Here is a 19,922-nt window from a genome sequence, read left to right on the forward strand (position 1 = left end):
TTCTCTTCTTCCAACCCAACACTCGCTGAATAAGATTCCAGTAAATGGTGCTGCAGAAATATTTATTTCCGGGTGTCATTTTATCAAGCAGGCAGCTAGGACTGCTCCAGATCCTATATATAGACCCTTCATTTTAGTGCATATTTTGGAGACTTTTATTGCTACAGTCTCTGGATCAGTCCCAGACGGGCTGTCCCCAAGGAGTCCAGTTTTGAATCAGAACCCCAGCGATCAGAAACCATTTTAAGGGTCTCTCAGCTGTCGCTTCTGTGGACTCTGAACTTCATGTGGAGTGGTAATCTAGCTAGTTTAGGGTTTTGGGGGGCATGATGATTATTAATAATAAATAATTAATCATACCACTACCACCAGACTAAGATAAACAATCTGGTGGTCTTTGCATTTGTTGAGCTATATTACATCTAGGACTGAACTAAGCTCACACTGATACAAATTTGCACACCCTTTAGACAATAACTACTGGCAATGGCCCAGTGCATGCTGTAGACAGACCATTTGGCAGACACAAGCAGAAGCCAACAGGTAACATTATATGTCTTGCACTAACAGAAAGCTTTCAAAGGTAGATTTGCAATATTTTGTATTTGCCTGATGACTGGAAATCTCTCTCTCTCTCTCTCTCTCTTATCTAATCTAATTATTTTGTTGGTGATCCTGTTCTATCTTTTCTTTCTGTCTTTTTTCCCCCAACTTCATTTCTTTCTTGGTTCCCAGATTCTGATCCATCCTTTTAATTTTCTGTCTCAATATTCTGCCTGTCTTTGTTTGCTTTGTATGGGTGTGTCCTCCCCTGTTTCTCTGTGAGCTCTAATTCTTCCCCCCTATACATTTACCTGCCAGATGAGGCATTTCTTAAGCAGTCCTCAGAGAAGAAATGTGCTGTCTTTCTCCTTTCATCCCTCGAGTTTTCCCAACAGTGATATTCCTCCCCATCCCTTTCACCCCTCCCACCTCTTAAAAAAACGCAGCCAGCTCCTGCTGTGTGTCCTCAAATCCATTCCCTCCAGCTTTGCCGGTTTGAAAGCCGGTACCCTGGAAGGGGCCTCCCAGCTTTTGTTGGCAACCCAGCTCCAGTCTGATCGACACAGATAGTGTTTGGGGTGAAGGAGGGGGGCGGAGGAAATCCCTTCTCGTTGAGATTTCAAAACAGAACGTGCCCACCTTGAGAGTCCCGCGCTTGTGTGAGGGCGGGACCCGGGTTTTTCATAAACAAATCAACGACTTCTGAAGGCTTTTGTCCGTCCCCCCCCCACACTTTAAATGGGTTTCCTTTGGCACCTACTGCGTCTTTTCCTCTGGCTCGGCGGGTGGTTTCTATGCACTTCTCGCTCCTGTGTGTCTCTTTTGATGCCATTCCCCCCACCCACCCGCGGCGTGTCGTGGAATTAGATAATTAATTGATTGATATGGATTTATTTTGTGGTATGGCCCCCCCCCTCGAATCCAGCCCATCTTTCCGCACATGTCAAACAGATGGGATCCCTGGGAGACGTCTGGTGCTTGGATCGGTGCGGAGGGAACGGAGCACCCGGGTCTCTCGGCTTTGTAAATTTCACACGTTGGAACTGACACGAGCACTCCCCCGCTTGACGAGGGATTTTCTCCCCCCCAGGTGAGGGGTGGGATGGAAAGGAGGAGCAGAGGGAAAGAGGGCGGGCAGATCTGTGATGTCACAGCAAAAGTTACAAGAGGAGGAAAACACAGACAGGGTTCAACTTTAAAAATAATTGATAATAATAATAATAATAACAATAATAAAACCCCTTTGGACTGCCAAGAACGGGCGAGTGGTGAGCTATGGAATGAGGGGGGGGGGGGGCTAAGCTGGAGACCTGTGCAGAGGCTTGTTGAAACCTTATGAATGGATGCTGAACAGCAATGACTCAGCTTGTGATCCCCAATAACAGGCAAGGACAGTGGAGATGATGCAAGCTCACTTCCCATTTTAAACGGGGGACAAGCCAGCATGTTATTCTTTCCCGTGCAAGGAGTGCCATGAAACCTTCCTTCTGGGAAGGGGGAGGAGCCCGCGATTCTTCCTTGCACCTGGTTCTCTCGCTCCGCTTGTTGTCTCTGCCCTTCTCCCACCCGTCCACTTTCCCCAGCGCCCCGTTCTCATGGGTTGCATTTTCCTCTTCCTCGTCCCACCTTTCGCCAGCAGCTCCCGTTTCCACCACTAAGGCTCAGCAAGGGAGGGAGGGGGGAGGGGAAGCAGCCCGGAGAGTGGGACCAGAGATGGGAGCATTCACAGACCACCAGCCAAGAAGACCCAGAAGACTGTCCTCAGCCCCGCTCGCGTACGGATTGCACAAGGGTGCCAGCTACGCTCTGGGACGCGCATTTTAAGCCTCTCCTGGAGACACCCATTCCATGAAACGAGGTGTTTTATTTCGGGGTGGGCGGACTGGAGGTGGGGGGTGGGGTTCGTGTCTAGCAAAGGTAAAGAAACCCCCCAGGCTAAGAAAGGGACATGCTGTCAAAATAGCTCTTTGTGCGCGACTTCAGCAGAGAAAAGGAGAAGAAGGGGGTTTACATTGGCCAGCAAAGGGAAGTCACGCGGGTTTGCTACCTGTCGCTCTGGGCAGAAGTAGCGAAGGTGTGGGTGCCTCTGTGTAATAGAGATGGAGTGTGAGAAATCGCCGGTATCTAAGAATAACACATGGCAAAACAGGGAGAAAGACTCTTTGCCCGTTTATCGCTGTCCCGTGTGAGACCTCCTTGTCAGGTTCCTGGTCTGATCCTGTTCATTTCATGTGCTGTCCTCTGCATTTCTGTAGCTGATGCTTTAGCAGTGTCTCAGAGGCACTTCCAGTAAGAGAGAGAGATTCATGCAACCTCAGAACGATGCTTCCCACAGAATAACTACGGCTGGGCTCTTAGTGATACATTATTAATAATAATTAATTATTATAATAATTGTACTCACCCTTCCCCCCGCAATTGCCCATCCCCAGTAGCATACAGACCACTTTGGCTTTCAAGAGCAAGCGTGAAGAAAACCAGTCGCAAAAAGGCATCGCTTAAATGGAACTGCAAAGTGAGATAGACTGCGGGGAGGTGCGGCAAGTGTGTTAATTTCGTGTCTCTGAGCAAGAGTTTGGCCGGATCACTCTAGAATGGGGCGGCGGGGGGGAGACAAGAGATTATTGGTGGATTGTTATTGATTATCTGGGCTGAACAAGAGTGCAAACAAGAGGGGCAGCATCCACCAGTGCCCATGTGAGGAGGTGATGACTTCCAGAAGGGAGGAGGGGACAAGGAAGAGGGAAGGAGGGGGGGGAGTGATGCGCATGGGACATCAATCATCATCATCATTTTAAAATAAAGCAAACAAACAGGGCGAGGGGGAGAGCCAGACTTTCTCGATAAGTGCGTCTGATGCGCTGCCCTCGTGTCTTTTCCTTCGCAGGAGCCTACAAGACTCCAAGAAGGGCGCAGATCTCTCAGGGACCGCAGAGCCAGACAGTGACTGGGCATCACCTGAAAAGAAAGTGGACCGTCTACAGGAAGGGAATAGCCCCCAAAAGCCAACCCGAGGAAGGAGCTGCAAACCGAGGACAAACCCTGATGATGGAAGTTAAGCACTAGCTTGCGTTGCATGCTTCCAACTCCTCTGTGGAGAGGGGGAGGCTATTGATCGTGTTTGTAGGTGCCCCTCGGTCACTCTGAGGGTGATCCCAAAACCAACCCGAGAGGAGCGGGAAGAGAGAACAAGGAACGCCTTGCAAAGGGAAGGCGAGGGGAAAGGAGCAGAGACAGGTTCTGCCCGGAAAGATGCTGAAGGGAAGTTTGTGAAGTGAACCTGAGAAGGGATGCGCAAGCCGGAGAGCCATGTGGGAACATGACCAAACGCTCATTTGCTAGCAGCAGCTGTCCAACACACCAAACCTGAGCGGTGTGTCCTGAGCAGGCAGTGGAAAGGAGAGACCCAGGGAAAGGCAGAGAGCAGAGCAGGGACTCCAGGAGATCAGTGGGCAAGGGCAGAGAGCCACCTGGGCTTGGATCCCAACGGGGAGAGACGATTCCCTGACCCCGCTGGGTGAAGCGCGCTGCGCAGGCGATCAGGCGGCGCCACGTGTATCAATTAAAAGCCCGGTGTTTCTCGGCTTACCCCCGTCCACCTGCCCAGTTGGCTCAAGGTCCTGGGTGCGCAAGAACATGCTGCTGGCAACACCCCTGCTCCTAGCGACCTGGGTGCTCAGCGCTGTTGACTCTGACCCAGCCTGGAGACACCCCCGGTCGCTGGCGCTGAAGAGGGACCAGAACCAGGGCTCCCTGGAGGGGGAACCATGCTGGCTAGGGACCAAGCTCCTGCGAGCCAGGGCCATCCCGCAGCACCACCCCCATGCGCTCTACCCGGGCAGAGGCGCGCAAAGCCCGGGCGCACAGCTCCGCGGAGACGGGGCGCGCAGCGTCGGCGCCCCAGAGTCTCTCAGCAGCACCGGGTCCACGGGCCGAGACGCCGCGGCGTGGAGCCCCGGGGGAGGCCCGGGGCTGGGGCGGCTCCGGGAGCGCAGGAGCGCGGAGCCCAGCAGCGTGGAGGACACGTGGGAAGAGCCTGATGACTTGCACCAGCGCGCACGCCCCAGGGCTAGGCCCCGCCAGCTCTCCCGGCGGCGCAGCGGCTCGGGCTGGGGAGGGCCAAGCTCCCCCCCTCCAGGCGGCCTCTCTGCCCTCTACTTCTCCGGGAGCCGGGAGCAGCTGCTGGTGCGGCCCGAGGTCCTGCCCGAGGTCCCCAGGGGCGAGTTCACCATCGAGGTCTGGGTGAAGCCGGAGGGAGGACAAAGCAACCCGGCCATCATAGCAGGTGAGCTGACCCTGTGCCAGCGCAGCGCCCTGCTGGGGGAGTGGGGTGTGTGCCAGCCTGTGGCCGACGGCGGTCAAACCCCACAGAGTGCAGGGGGAGAGCATAAGCTCCCATATACCAATGGGGAAAGGTCTCTCCTGGAGCAGTGCTGCATGGGAGGCAAAGTGCCAGCCCCAGGCAGAGATGTGTAAAGCCAGGGATGGGCTAGAACTAGGCTCCCTTGGATCTGGAACCCCAGCACCTTAGGGAGAAGAGTGGGCTAGATGAATAGACTCCATTTAGGTCCAACTGTAGAGCTGGGCACAGAGTGGCATGGTTACTGACTCCATCTCTTCAAACTGGGTACCCCTGGGCTGCCCTTTGGTAACCGCTCCCCCAGCCGCAAACTGGGCTTGTGCATCCAGAGCATGCAGGTGCTGGGAGGTTTAAGAAGTAGCAGGTGAAGAGGCATCCAACTGTGTGAGCCAAGCCATGCCGGTCATAAAACACAATCCTGGCTGTCTGATCCAGAGCCAGCAGAACTTTCCAGCAGAATCCCTCAAAGCTCCTACTGCCTGATACTAAAGGTGCAGAGTTTAGACTTAGTTCAAATTGGCACCTCTGGACCTGATTCCCCATTGCCCTGCAATTTGTACAAAGCAGGTTTAGATCACCTACCATTCTGATTCGGTAGCGCTTTACACCCATTTTGCACCTGTGTAAATGGCTACACAGGGTGCAGGGTTATGGGGAGGTGGGCCCAATCTTTTTCAGACTAAGAGATTTATCTCCAGACAGCAACTCTGTGTGGTCTGGGAGTTTTCATGGAGGAGACCCTTGGGGAAATAAATATCTGAGAATTGCTTAACCTGCTGCTGGCACCAGTACTGAATAGAAAACAGCATCTGGGACTGATCAGTGGAGGTATGTCCTTATGCGATAAACACCTGGCAGCTACTAGCTGGATGGTGTGATACCCTGAAATGGGAAACAAGATTATTAATCTTTCCCATCAACGAGTCATTGGGAACATGTGGACCTGACATGCCCCTCAGGTACCTGAAGTCTGTCCCTAATCTTAAATGATAGGTTCACCCAAAAGATTTGGAGTTCAGATTCAGTTCCAATAAGTGCCTAAAAGGTTGGATGCATCTCTAAACCTTGCAGGAACTATGCAAACCTCTTGGGTCTTTAACATTGGTCGAGAAAGCTCAAGTCCCTCAGGAGATTTGACGACTTCTCACTTCCATTCAGTCTAGAAACACTGTGAGACAAACCTTCCTCCTGGCGTTCTGGAAATTCCAGACCTGAATGGGGGCTGAAAAGAGGAGGGACACAGGGGAAATGGAAGGATAATGGCTGGGAAAATTAATCAAACCGGGTGGTTGTGTGTGGTGTTTTTTGTTTGTTTGTTTTTTTGAGCCTCTAATAAGCAGTTTTGGGTGAAGGTTGGGATCAGTTTCTGTTGTAGTCAAACTGATCCACTTGTCCCTATTAAGTTCAGACCAAGTTGACCTTTCTCCCATACTCATCTGGTCTTATAACTATCATCATTACTGGAAAAAATTACTGCCATTTAGGAACATCTGAAGAATAATATGTACATGCAGGAAATGAACCTCACCTAATTTCCACCTCTCTGTGCTGCTGCGTTTTGTCTGAGCTGTGGCAGGTAACAGCTTGACGGTGACACTTCGGGTTAATTGAACCCAGTCACTGGCCATCGCAGAGAGGTCCCCCGAGTGAAATAGCCATATGCTGTCATTAGAGATGTGTCTGAAACAACCTCCCCATAGCCCCAAACACCACTCGGCTTTGGGGAAATTCAGACCGAAGTCTAGACCGGATTCAAACTATTAACTACTTTCTATGTTTCCTTTCATCAGCTGGTTCTGGGCTAGGTGAAGCAAGGACAAGTGAAAAGATTCTTTGGGGGCATTTCTTGAGCTCATAGGGTTCCTTTAAAAATCCCCACTGCATCCCGCTGCTGTTCTGCAGGCTTGCGGGGGGGGGGTTCCCATTCTTCCCAGTTGAGTTAGCCACTGCTGTTCTCCCACATTCCCAGCCTTACTTGGCAGGGCTCCTGTGTTTAGTTCCCTTCAGCAGAACATAGCAGTGAAGTTCCTCCTGGTTTTTGTCCAAGGAACCCCCTGGGAGATCTGGCTGCAGGGAATATGTGCCTGCTGGCCACAGGGTGGCACTATTGCCACGCACAAAGGTAGCCAGACCAGTCTGGTTCGAACCACAGGAATCCTAAGGACAGGGCGAGCTCCCCAGTCTGCACCTGTGCAGAAATATGTCTTCTCTCTGGGCCTGGCTCGATGGCTAGAGAGAGGTGTTTTGGGAGGAAAGAAAGGAGAAGAGCTTTGTGGCGGGAGCATAGCTGATAAACTTTTAAGGAGTTTTTTTTCCACCGGCCATTAGTGAATTTAGTGCTGGGGAAAGATGTTGACCCACCCGCCCTGGAGACGACAAGGCCTTTATTTTGCAACAGAGCAGGTACAGCACAAGTGACAGCAGCTAGACTTCCCTCACCTCACCCCAGCACCCTGTCTGTGTCCTGCTCTTGAGTGAGCCCTTCTAGCACGGTAAGGGAGTTCAGTCTCCATGGCGCGATGTATTCTAGGCCTCTCTGCTGAGGCTGCATTTGGACTATAGACACTTGTCCACTGTGAACTAGGTCACCAAATCTTTTCTTAAAGGCCATGAAACGGCTGTGAGATGGTGCTGGGCTTGGCTCAGGTGGATCAGGAGTTCAGAACTTGGAATGAAAACATGAGAGCTGGCTCTGTATGGCAGGTTGGTGAGGAGAGGCTCACAGACCTACTTAGAGAAGGAGCCACCCTCTGAGGCCAGGGGGGTGCTGTGGGTGGGGTTTGGTATTAGATAGGCTGGTCAAGATTTGTGTCTCGCTTGGTATACGTCAAATGTGGGAATGGCGGCAAAAGAGTTTACAGGTTGAGGACGTTCAGTTATGGGTGTGTAGAAGACTTTTCTGCTTCTTCTCTTCCTGTTTGATCTTGTGTGTGTTCATCCCCTCCCTGCAGCCCACTGTGAGCGTTTATGGATGGTCTCCCTCATCTGCCCTAACGCTCTTCTGTAACCCCATCGTAGCTCAGAAGGCTTCCCTCCACCAACGGAAACTCCACTTAACCTCAAGGGAAAGTAGCTGGAATGTCTTTTTTTCCACTAGTCTGGCAAGCGCTTGCCATAGCAGCAGGAGCTCCCTGGGTCTCCGAAGCGGCAGCTGCATCTTTGCTGCAGTAGCAGCCGCAGGTGCTGGGTGAGAGGCAAGGAGGAGAAAAGAGATGAGCAGCACAAAAGGAAACAGAAACATGGTGTTAATTGTGCTGCCCGCTGGCCCTCTGAGAGGTTCCATGCCCTCCCCACTCTGTTCGCAGATACACCAGCTGGGCAGCTGTTTGGCTCTGGCTCTCTGGCCTGCAGGTGTTGGGTTTGGCCTGCCCGGCTAGCCAGATTTTCAAGGGGCTGGGAGATAGAGGAGAGAACTGTCCATGACGACTGTCCATGACGTTAGTCACTAGCTCCAGGGTTCTAGGGCTTGAGTCAGCCGAACGCTACTCTCCCTTTCCACCTCAGCCCTGAGCCACTGCCGGATTGCCCCCCTCTGTCCACAGCTGGGAGCTCTGTCTGCATGTGGGAGGAGCAGTTTCCTGGGCACAGGTGGCACTGCCTGTGCTGTCATGCATGTTGAGCTTACGCCAGTTCTTGGTCTCTTCAGTGTTTCCTCTCCACCCCCATCAGTGCAGGAGCCTGAGGACGGGACTGTCATAGTGGCCCAGAGTGCCTGTGGTGTTGTCAGGGGTTCTCCCTACCCAAAGATGTTATAGGTGGTAGTGGAGGTAGATAACAGAACTGGATCCCTCCCATTGTCTTTGTTACCCGCTAAGTGAGGTCCCCTGGGCTTAGCCATCCTAGGCCTGAGCTTCCCTGTAGCTTGGTCCTTCTGGCATCTCCACACCCTCAGAACTCTCCCCTCTTCATTGGTTCTGTTGCACCAGGGATTGTTCCTTTGTCAGTGTGTCCTGGCTTTGGCTTCCCTATGATTCCACCCGGGCATCCTGTCTGCATGGCCCACCTGGGCTGAGTCATTACTCCATTGCTACCCCTCTCGCTTAGCTACCAGTCTGTGTTAGGGAGTAGCAGGCTGTGCCTCTTCATGGCCCGGGGATTGGTTTCCCATGACCTGTGCATTTTTCTCAACTCCTCCCCTTCTTCTGCAGAAGGCATCACAGTGCGGTGGACAGGGCACCACTGTGTGTCTTAAGGAACATCATTTGCCCTTTCTGTGCCTCAGTTTCCCCATCTGTAAAAGGGGAATAATAAGGCTCAACTCCCTTATAAAGCATGCTGAGATCCAGAGATGAATGGCTATTATTTGTATTATTACTTGGTTTCCTTTTCCTTTTCCTTTTCTTTTCTTTCATCCCTCAGGCTCACCACTCCTTTGGCTTCTAGCCACATTCTCCTTCACCCACCTCTCCCACTTCACCCTCATTCTGCTTCCACGACACACTTCAAGCCTCTTCTGTGGCCCCCTTCAAACTTCTCTCCCTCTTTCCACCTTCTAATCCCCCCTCTGCCCACTCCCTTCCACCTTGCGGCTCCCTGCTAAAGTTGCTCTACTCCCCTAATCTTTATTTCATGCTGACACCACTCACTCATGGCTAGGGGAGGGGAGGGAGCACTTTCTGGACCCCTGAGAGGGGCGTGTCCAAATCAGTGCTCACTGCCAGCAAAGATGTGTGCAAGGTCCAGTCCACTATCACTTGCTGTTCTGATTTGGTTTCTTTCACGAGGTGTCACTCAACATCCTGAGTATTGACTCTCCACTGTCCCCATGAACACTTCTCCCAACCATCCTTCCTCTACTCAGATGTTTGCTACATTCTAACTTTTGCAGCTGGAAAAGATTCCACCATTGCATTTGAATTCTGGTCGCTCATCTTCCCTGATCCACCTGAAACCCAGCACGCCTGCCAGCTCTCCCTGCCTTACCCAACCCTTTGTGCTCCCTAACTAACATCCCATCTACATCCACCTTTCATTAGCAAGTGCTATTCTCTGCCTGTCGAGGCATTCAGGCTTTCCTCCAATCCAGAGTATCTTTCTCTAAGAGTTGAAGATGCCTTGTTCCTTGCATCTGAGAATGGATCCTGCTCTCTCCCCATTGCTGCTCTTGAGCCTATTGATTATTCTCTCCCTCTTTTGCAGCATCCCCAGCACTCTGCTCTCTTGGCTGGGCTCTATTTTCCTGCCTTCCCAGGGCGTTACTACTTCACCTCATCCCTTCCACTGTGGAATGGCCCAATACACATGCCTTCTCCTAGTTCCTGTCTCCTCTGGGACACATGTCTAGCATTAGCCCAGGTTATCAATTATGTGAATAGCAGCTTCTGTTCTCTGTTCCCCTTTTCTCCCCTCTCTTCTTGTCTTAGTTCTTGAAAACATCACAACAAGCAGCTGCTGTGGATTATTTTCTAAGATGTAATTCTCCATGTCATCGCCTCCAAAACTTGGGACAGAATTCCTCTTTAACTCGGCCCTGCCTTTGCTGAAATCTTTGAAGGTCAGGTGCAAGGGCAGAGCTGCTGGCCTGGATTATCAAGAGGTATTATAGGTCGGGATTGAAGTGCAGTGGTGCCGTGCCTGGTCTTAGCATGGCAGCGGGTGACCTGTACATGCAAGGAACATCCATGCTGATATCATATATGAGATGTATTAGCAGCCTTTGGCATAGCTGACCACAAGGCTGGATTGTTTATGAGATCTGGCAGAATTAGTGGAGTCATCTTAACCTGGTTCTGCTTGTTTTCCTTGGACATATTCCAAAGGGTCAGGATGAGTGGCTACTCCTCCTCCTCCATATCTTTTTGCACAGGCCTCTCTGAAATAGAGAAGACCACAGAACGCCCGGCTACAACTTCCCCAGGGAACATAAGCAAGAGGAAAACCATGAAGGCTGTGGAGGGATAGAAAGTATGAGCTTTCCAGATCACTGTTGCTCCTTCGTTTGTATACATAATGTCTAGATACCATGGTGATGGCCAGGTTGGACATGCAATAGGAAGAAAGACAGGACTGGAATGGCAGAGGGTGCTGTGAACTTGAAACGCATTGGTCTGTGTGTAGAGAAGCTTGTACCATTTTGGTTGTAAGTAAGTCTCAGGCGAGGTCTACAAACCAGTTTAGTTGAGCCTTGCGTGTGGACCCTCTTAAATCAGTTTAAACCCGGCTTGTATTGATTTGGCCTGCACTTGCAAATTACAGGTAATTGACAGGTGAAAGGGAAATTGATTCAAGCCAGATTTAAGGCCATATAAGCGTGTCAACACAGGTTTATGCCAGTTTAACTATGGGCATGTCTACACACAAACCACTACAGCGGCACCACTGCAGCTGTGTCACTGTAACGTTTCAGTGAAGATGCTACCTCCCATTGGTGTAGGTGGTCCACCTCCTCGAGAGGCCGCAGCTAGGTTGACGGGAGCATTCTCCTGTCGACCTAGTGCTGTCTACACCTGGGGTTAGGTTGGTTTAACTGAGTTGCTCAGGGAGTAATACTGACCTAGTTTCCTAGTATAGACCAGGACTTGATCTGTTTCTAAACTGGTTTAAATTAATCCAGGGCAACGTCTGTGTGTAGACAAGACCTTAGCAAAAAGGGAGCCATTCTGTAGTACAGCAGCAGAGAGAGATGCATTGAAGCAGGAGACTGAGAAGAGGAGGCTCTGAAAGTGCCCCAGGAATAAGACAGAGGGCAGACTCAGGAGCGGTATTGGAGCACAGGACATCTTGAAGTTGTGAGCAAGAGGAAAGGGTATGCGTGTGAGAGGCATGTGTATAACGCACTACAGGTACAATTAGCAGTGTCTGACATCTCTGCGTGGGAGCCACCACATCTGGCAATGATGTGTCTCGATAGTGAACGGGAGGGCAAGGGGTTCTGAGAGGCAGGGAGAGAAGTAGTGTTGAAGAGTTATCATGAATTCTCCCTTCAAGGTGGGATCCCCAGACAGAGGTTGGAGGGCTCAGATGCTTTTCTGTTTGCTGGGTTTTCTAGATGGTTTGAATTCCACTTTGCTGCTGTGAGCTCTTGGGCTTAGGTGAGGGCCAAGATTTTAAAAAGGGAGCCGTGATTCTGGGTGCCTCAGATTTCGTGTGCCCTATTAGAGACCCTTGAAAAGGGGTCTGGGGCAGAGCATCCACTCTCTTGAAAGGTATTTCAAACTGGCCACCCAAACGTTGATGCCCTCCGAGACCCCAGTCACTTTGGAAAATCTCAGTCAACTTGTCTACATGAGAAAGTGGTGCTGGCTTAATTTGAAGATGTGATTAAAAAAAAAAAAGGTTTAGTTAAATTGGTGCAAAAGGGCTGTGTGGACACACTGATGTCAGCATAAACCAGGCTAATTACAGTTTAGCTCAAGTCAGTTAACACTGTCATACTCCAGTGATGGATAGCAGTATAAAACCCTAAATTAGACAGACTAGGAATTGGTTTAAGCCAAACTGACATTGGCTTGCTTTATACAGAACTGAATGTGTCCACACAGGGCTTTGCACCACTTTGGCTAAATCTCTTTAAACACTGATTGACAGCCCTGTCTGCAGGAGAAAGTTGCACCAGTTTAACTTAAGCTGGTTTTGAAACACAAAGGGTAACGTTTTCAAAATGCCGAAGAGCCAGCTGTTTGAAGGTATTTAGGCTCCTAGCTGGATTTTTGCAGGCATTTATTGATTTCAGTGAGTGTTAGGAGCCTATTGGCTTTTAAAAATTTCATTAGGCATGTACATACCTTTAAAGATCTGGCCCTGAGTGGCTTAGGGTTAGGTTGGTTTAAGGCCCATTTCCAAACGTGACATACATCCTTAGGATGTTTCAATGACAGCCAATGGGATTTAGCTGCCTCGGTCACTTAGGCACTTTTGAAAATTGCCCCTCTCCCCCAAATGCATGTAAGGGTAGGTTCAAAGAGACGTGAGGCCAAACCCACTGCTAGTGCAAACCCACTGAAAATTAATTATACCTGAGAAAAATATGGAAGACTTGGAGACTCACCTGCCCTTCCCAGCTAGCAGTCCTCTAGCTGCACTGAGGTGCATTGCTGCGGAATACAGGTGGCTTGCATCACACCTGTCTGTGCTGTACCAGGTCTGGGGGAATGAGTCCTTCCTTTCCCTCTCTGACCCTCGCCCACCCATGCTGAGTGCATGACTGAGAAGAAAACTAGAGCGTGAAGCAAAGCTGTAAATCTGTCTCGAAGCTGTTAGGGAAACAACTCCTGGAGGAGTCTATTTTGCTTGGGGTTGCCGTGTTCTAATTCTTAAAAGCTTTGGCCTGCAGATAAAAAGCTTAGCATCTAATCCCATCCCAGAGGAACACTGTACGGAGAGCTGCTCAAAAACACCTCGCTTGCTTCAGACTCGCGCTCTCTCCTTCCCTCCCTTCTCCCCTTTCCCTCTCTTCCTCCCTTTGCTTACTCTCTGTCCTGTTCTCCCATCAGTCTCTCCCCTCCCCTAGCTGTTCCTCCACCTGCTAATTGCTTCTGCAGACAGCAGTGGCACCCGGCAGAGCACCCAGCGGCCTGTTCTCTTGACTCGGATCAGGTTCATTTATGCTTGTGTTTTCAATCTGGCCAAGATTCCCCTTCCCTGCCCCTTCCCCCAACAGAAAAACAGATGACATGTGTTTTGAGTTATTGCTTCTGGTGTTGCTCTCCTGACTGCGCCGCTGCTTTAGATACCTCCTCCCTCCCCGGAGAGACAGCAATGCTTTCTGGGTCGGCTAAGGGCTTGGGAACATGGGCGGCCTGTGAACCGCATGTTTGAGGAGGCTAGACCCCGGCTTTGCCCCTTCTGCCAGAGGCCCCACCCTTCTGCCCCCCTTCTCTGCCGGAGCCCTGTGCTCCCCACTGTGGCCGGAGGAGCCCAGCCCCAGCCACCCCAAGTCCCGGCCTGCCAGCCCATCCACCCTAGCTCCAGCCCCAGTCCTCACCAGCTTTAGGGGAGAGGTTGAGCAAGGGCAGGAAGAGGAGCAGCGTGGGCAGTGCCTCACAGCAGAGCATGAGTGGGGCCATGCCTGGCTATTTGGGGAGGCTTAGCCTCCCTTGACCTATGACGTCCATGCCTGGGACGCGCCAGAGGATTCCACTGGTGGAAGGTTCTCTAGCTGACATGGTGGCGTGGGTTCCTGCAGCGTGTCTTGCCAGTGGCAGCTATGAATTTCAAGGAAATGCAAAGTGTCCTTAGGCCATTGCTTTAGTGTACCAGCTAGGCAGTGTCTCCAGGGAAGCGCCCGCCAGGCCCAGCTGTGGTGAGCAGGGCAAGATTTCAGCCCATTCCAGCGCTCGGTCGACAGAAGTTCTGACTCTAGTGGCAGCAGCTCTGTGACGGGGCCAGGTGTGGGTGCTTGTACTCATTTAGGGCCTCGTATCAAGGAAGTGTAGCGCGTGGCCCTTGGAAGCACTCTCCAAGGGCATGTGTCATGCATGGGTGGTTGGGGAGTGGGGAGAGCATGTGTAGGCCTTGAGAAAGGGCCTGCATTAGCCATGAGCTCACCCGCCCTCCGCGAGATGTGGGCTGTGCTGGGCAGGTGGGCAGGAGGGGGAGAAATCTCCAGGAGGACGCTGTGGAATGGCTTCAGCCTCGGGACAGGGCACCAGGACATGGAGCCCTCTGGTTCCCATAGCAGGCCCCAGAGCAGAGCATCCTTTAGCTCAGCAGCAGAGTGAGGGTTTAAGAGGTTCTGCCAGGTTCCACCAGACCCTCCGAACCCCTGTGGGGCACAGCAGCAGGAGTCCCAGCTCTCCTGTCGCTTGGCCGGGCTGCTTTCCTGTCAGTCTCTCCTGTCCCTCGCTTTACGTTTTATGAGTCCCTTCTTTGCTCTCTCCTTCTGCCCCCTGCAGGTGTGTTTGACAATTGCTCCCACACGGCCAGCGACAAGGGCTGGGCGCTGGGCATTCGCACGCTGCAGCACCCAGGGAAGAAGGATGCCCGCTTCTTCTTCTCGCTCAGGACAGACCGGATGAGGAGAGCCACCGTGGTGTCTGGCTACCGCCGCTATCAGCTCAACACCTGGATTCACGTGGCCGCCACGTACGACGGGCAGCGGATGACACTCTACCTGGACGGGGTGCGGGTCAGCAACAGCAACTGGCAGGCCGGTGCCCTGCATAGTCCCTTCATGGCCTCCTGCCGCAGCTTGATTCTGGGAGGGGACGGCTCCGAGGACGGGCACAACTTCCGCGGGCACCTGGCGTCACTGGCGCTCTGGAGCATGGCTCTGCCCCAGGCCAGGCTGCAGCGTGGCTTCTTACAGAAGAGCGAGAGTGGGGAGGCCTCCATGGTGCTTGTGGCCGGCTTCACCCGCCTGGAGGAGCAGTGGGTGGCCTTCAAGGACGGGGGTTACCCGCCGCTCGAGTCCCTCCACTTGCCGGAGCCTGAGCTGCTGTCTCCACTGGTGCCCCCAGCCTGCGGGCAAACAGCCTGCGACAACGTGGAGCTGATCTCCCGCTACAACGGGCACTGGCCGCTGCGCAGCGAGAAGGTGGTGCGGTATCGGGTGGTCAACATCCATGACGACCAGGGGCTCCACCCCACTGTCAGCCGGGAGCAGGTGGCACGCCAGCACCAGGCCCTGAGCGAGGCCTTCGCCCGCTACAACATCAGCTGGCAGCTGAGCCTGCACGAGGTGCACAACTCCTCCCTGCGCCACCGCACCATCCTGGTCAACTGCGAGCCCAGCAAGATTGGCAACGACCACTGCGACCCGGAGTGCGAGCACCCGCTGACTGGCTACGACGGGGGTGACTGCCGCCTGCAGGGGCGCTGCTACTCCTGGAAAAGACGGGATGGCGTCTGCCACATGGAGTGCAACAACATGCTGGACGACTTCGACGATGGGGACTGCTGCGACCCCGAGGTAGCTGACGTCCGGAGGACCTGTTTCGACCCAGACTCGCCCCAACGGTAGGCAAGGGCATGGGGAGGTTCAGGAGCAGTGTAGGCTCCTACACAGCTCTACCAGGGCACCTGTGTGCACGCAAGGCAATACCTCTCCTAGTCCAGTGCTAGGCTCCCCATACACATGGCTCTGCCAGCGCACCTCTGTCCAGGAATACCCCCTGCTGTTCCATTCTCATGTCCACATCTTCTAGTGCACCTGAGCCCTGACCTGTAGCTCCACCATTGTAGTCCTGACACAGCCCCTTCTTCCACACACTTCTCCAGAGCTGGTGCTAGCGCATGGGGGGGCCTTAGCAGGAATATCCGCTCCCCCCCACAATACTAAAACAGGCAAGTTCTTATAATCAAAAGCAAATAGGGGGCCCCCTTGCACTACTCAAGGCCCTAAGCAATCACTTAGTCTGCTTATGCCTAGCACTAGCTTTACATCTCTCTCTCTCAGCATACTTTAGCTCTTATCTTTAGCCCCTGCTATTCCAGTCCTGGGCCTGTTCTGAGGGGCTCCTGTCATTTTCCAAATTCACAGTGGCTGTTTTTTCGGTGGACAAACATCCAATAGGAACTAGGAAATTCATTTCATTTTTACATAACTAGGATCTGAGACCAGGTGAGCAGAGACGAAACAAAGTTAGCATCAGGCTATAGAACTCATCTGGTTTAAAAATCTCTGAATCAGATTCACCAGTGCCCTCCAGCTACTTGGTGTCGCTGCAGTTGAGCCAAGTTCACTGCTGCTTTGCCATGTCAGTGTGGTACTAAGAAGCCAGAGTGCACCAGTGAATCTGTCCGTTTGTGTCTATGCGAGTAATTGTGGGATTACAGAGAGCTGTGTACTGCACTGTGTACTGCACTGAGGTGTGTACTGCAAACACTTCTCCATCAGTACCCTTTCATTGTTGTTAAAAAACCCACACATTCAATAAGTGGAACTATCTCAGTGCAAGATGCAAACAAAAATAAAAGATGGGGGGGGAGTGGGATGCATAAAAAGAAGGAGCTGCAACTCATCAGGATTTCAGAGCTCTGCAGAAAAGCTGGGAATCACATGAATAAATCTGGAAACATCTGGAGAGATCCCCCTGGAATGCCCTGTCCCATGCTGTAGGGAAGAGAGATCCCACCTCCTGTGAATCTCAAGAGGCCTCTAAGGGCGGTTTTCCTGCCTGCAAACTGTACAAGGTGCCAGAGTTCTTGGCTCAGCCCTAGTGCACCTCTAGCGCCATTGGAACCCTTCCTGCAATGATTCAAGAGAGTGGGTACCAACCTCAGGGCAGATGGTTAGGGACCAGGGCACAAACCCCTAATTGGCTCTGCGTTCTATACTTAGATTTCACCAACCACTCATCAGGTGTACGCTCCTCAGGTACTATGACAACCTTAACATGGAGTCGCAGACAGTTCCCTTGGGTACGCCCATCTGGCTTGCTCCTGAGAAAAGCTTATCTTTGTGATAGATGGTCCTTGGCATTAAAAATCACAGCAATGTTCAGGTGACTCCCAGTCCCTTACCCCAGGTCACTTGCACCTTAGATCTTACAAAGAGAACATTATAATAAGGTACATACAGATTTATTAAGTAAGAAAAGGAAACAAGAGTTATTTACAGGATTAAAGCAGGTAAGCATACATACACAAACGAGTTACAATCTTAAGTTTCAGAAAATAAGAGACACTTCTATAACAATCAATCTCTGTATGACCTTTAGGGCTAAGTACTGGGGATCTCTTGCTTATGCCTAGTAAACTTGCCCCTCAGAGTCCAAGCAGCATAGGGATCCTCAATTCCTTCTGTTTGCGGGTTTTATCCCCCTCCTGCCACGCGCACTGAGCTGCAATCTCAGCTGAAGGGAGGAATCCATTTGCATGATTTGTCTTCGTGGGGTGAAGGGCAGAACAAACAAAGTCTTTTGTCCTTTTTAACCTCCCCCAATAGTTCATCTGGTGTCGATGGACCTTTCCTGTTGGACAGGATGGAGCACTTTCTATTGGAAACCAGCAGCTCATGCTACTTAATGTCTTGCTCCTGTCTGGTGGTTTACACAATACAACCGCTCCAATTTAACCTTACGGTTATGGGATACAGAGGTTATAAGGGTGATTACTGCAGGTGGCAACTCCCCAGCATCCAATCAAGTCTAAACATTAAACACATTCTTATAATTCCAATACCCATTTTAACACCCCAACACACAGGTGAGCCAGACTGATCCCAGCTATGCATTTGTCAGTGTTTAGTGGAGACCTGGAGACTTCGGCATGCACTGGCACCTGGTTTTGCCAGTGTCACACCCACCTTGCCTCCGGAAGGAGTCATGCAGACCATCCCCTGCATTTTCATCAGCAGAAAGGGGTTTGCTCCCTCTTGTGGAAAAGGCTGTGGGACCCACCCCCAAGCCATGCACATCCCCTGGGATCCACACAGCTCCTGGGTACCCATGAGGCCAGGGCTATCCATGCAGATGCCCCATGGCCCCATTGCAGTTCTGTGCTCGTGGTAGCCCTCCCCCACCTCTTCCTGGCAGCCCAGCTGTTAAGTTCACCACCATCAATCACAGTGTACGAGGTGTCTCTTTCCAGCTGTCTCCGCAGGGCATTCAGTGCTGTGCCAGCGAGGGAGCAGTTGCCATTTATCATTATTGCAGGTTTCGTTATTAATTGTTTGCCCTGAGCCAGCAGTGTGCTGAGCATAGTCTGCATTCCCAGAAAGGGGGGGAGCTCCTGGCCCTGAGACACCGCACAACCCTAGGCTGCATCACCCTCCCCAGGGCTGGGAGAAGCTGGGGTGAAGAAAAAATGTGCATTATCCCAGGAGCCAGCTCACCCAGCCTCGCCCTCTGGGCACGCCCTGCACCACTAAAGGGAGCTGTTGGGTCAGGGGGAGGCAGTTGAGCAGGCACAAGGGAGAACCATGCACAGTGCTAAGTGGCATGGTCCCCCTTTGGCCAAGCGGGCAGGGCAGCAATCCCTACCCCTCTCCTGCTGTACGTGCATCACAGGATCTGCGTACAAGAGGGAGCGAACCCCTTTCTGCTGATGAAAACCAGGGTGGGGATGGGTCTCCATAGCTCCTCCTGACCCCTGGACCAATGCTGAGTAGTTCCGTCCTCTGGTGAGGAGCCCTGCTGTCTTTCGTGATGACTGTTCCCACAGTGAGGAACAACCCAGTGTAAGTAAGCATATCAGAATTCATCCCCTAGTGAAGATCTGCACGGCAGGATCGCCCAAGGGTCAGATCAGAGCCGAATGCTGGCAGAGTTCTCAAAGGCATGTTTTTGCCCTGAGTTCAGCTCCCAACCAGGCTGGTATGGGAGGAGTTAAAATTTAAAAAAAAAAAAAGAAAAAGAAGAAGAAGGAAAAGTGGCATTTCTGCTCTGTCTTTGTACGGCAGAATCCGGAGGGTTTGCTTAAACCTGACCTGTGGGCACATTCTGGGCCTAGCAGATCTCAGCGTGAACGGGGAAGCTTGAAGGGAGTCAGTAGCATCTTCAAACAGGAGTGTGGAGTGGGACCCATAATTCAACCTCCACTCCAGGAGAGTGGGAGGGGAGAGAGAGAGCCTGCCCCATTTCAGTACGTTGTGGGCCTGGTTCTCACTGCCCTGCCATTGCTTTTGTCAATCACAGTTGTGCAAAATGGACTTAAAATGCTACCACCATCCACATGGCACACCGCACGGGGTCATTGACTTTGCAAGAAGTGAGACGGTGGAGAACCCGGCCCTCCATCCTTGTATTGATATGACCTATGTTTGCAAAAGTGCCCAGTGGTTTGGGGGGGGCCTATGCTTCTTGAGGCCTGGCTGGAGACACCTGAAAGGGGATATGGATTATCTGCTCTCTGCAAATCAGGCCCCTTTCAGGTGTCCTAGTTTGGGCACCCAACTCATCAAGTCGCTTTTGAACCTATTAATTGTATCCATACCGACACTGGCACAGACGGGATCACTGGGGTCGGAGACAAGCCTGCTCATTCCTAGTGCACAGAGAGCACTAGGATTCCCTGCTAGAGGAAGGGCACTACCCACTCCCTCCCAAGAGACAGGCAGATGGTGCTGCTGTTGGAGATAGATGTGGCGTTAAGAATCCATGCAGCCTATGCCGCTGGGTGGGTGAAGGGAGGAGACAGG

The 19,922-nt window shown here is 52.0% G+C and overlaps 1 protein-coding gene across 1 annotated transcript in view; it reads left to right on the forward strand.

Moving 5' to 3' along the window:
* The first annotated feature begins 2,642 nt into the window (after positions 1–2,642).
* The window catches only part of PAPPA2 (pappalysin 2), a 173,316-nt gene continuing 156,036 nt past the window's right edge, over positions 2,643–19,922 (forward strand). Inside the window, exons 1-4 of the mRNA XM_038413484.2 lie at positions 2,643–2,728; positions 3,431–3,597; positions 3,932–4,828; positions 14,737–15,799. Coding sequence (XP_038269412.2) covers positions 2,643–2,728; positions 3,431–3,597; positions 3,932–4,828; positions 14,737–15,799 — 2,213 coding nt within the window. The remainder of the gene's footprint in view (positions 2,729–3,430; positions 3,598–3,931; positions 4,829–14,736; positions 15,800–19,922) is intronic.

This window comes from Dermochelys coriacea, chromosome 8, assembly GCF_009764565.3.
Source record: "Dermochelys coriacea isolate rDerCor1 chromosome 8, rDerCor1.pri.v4, whole genome shotgun sequence".
Taxonomy (NCBI): domain Eukaryota; kingdom Metazoa; phylum Chordata; order Testudines; family Dermochelyidae; genus Dermochelys; species Dermochelys coriacea.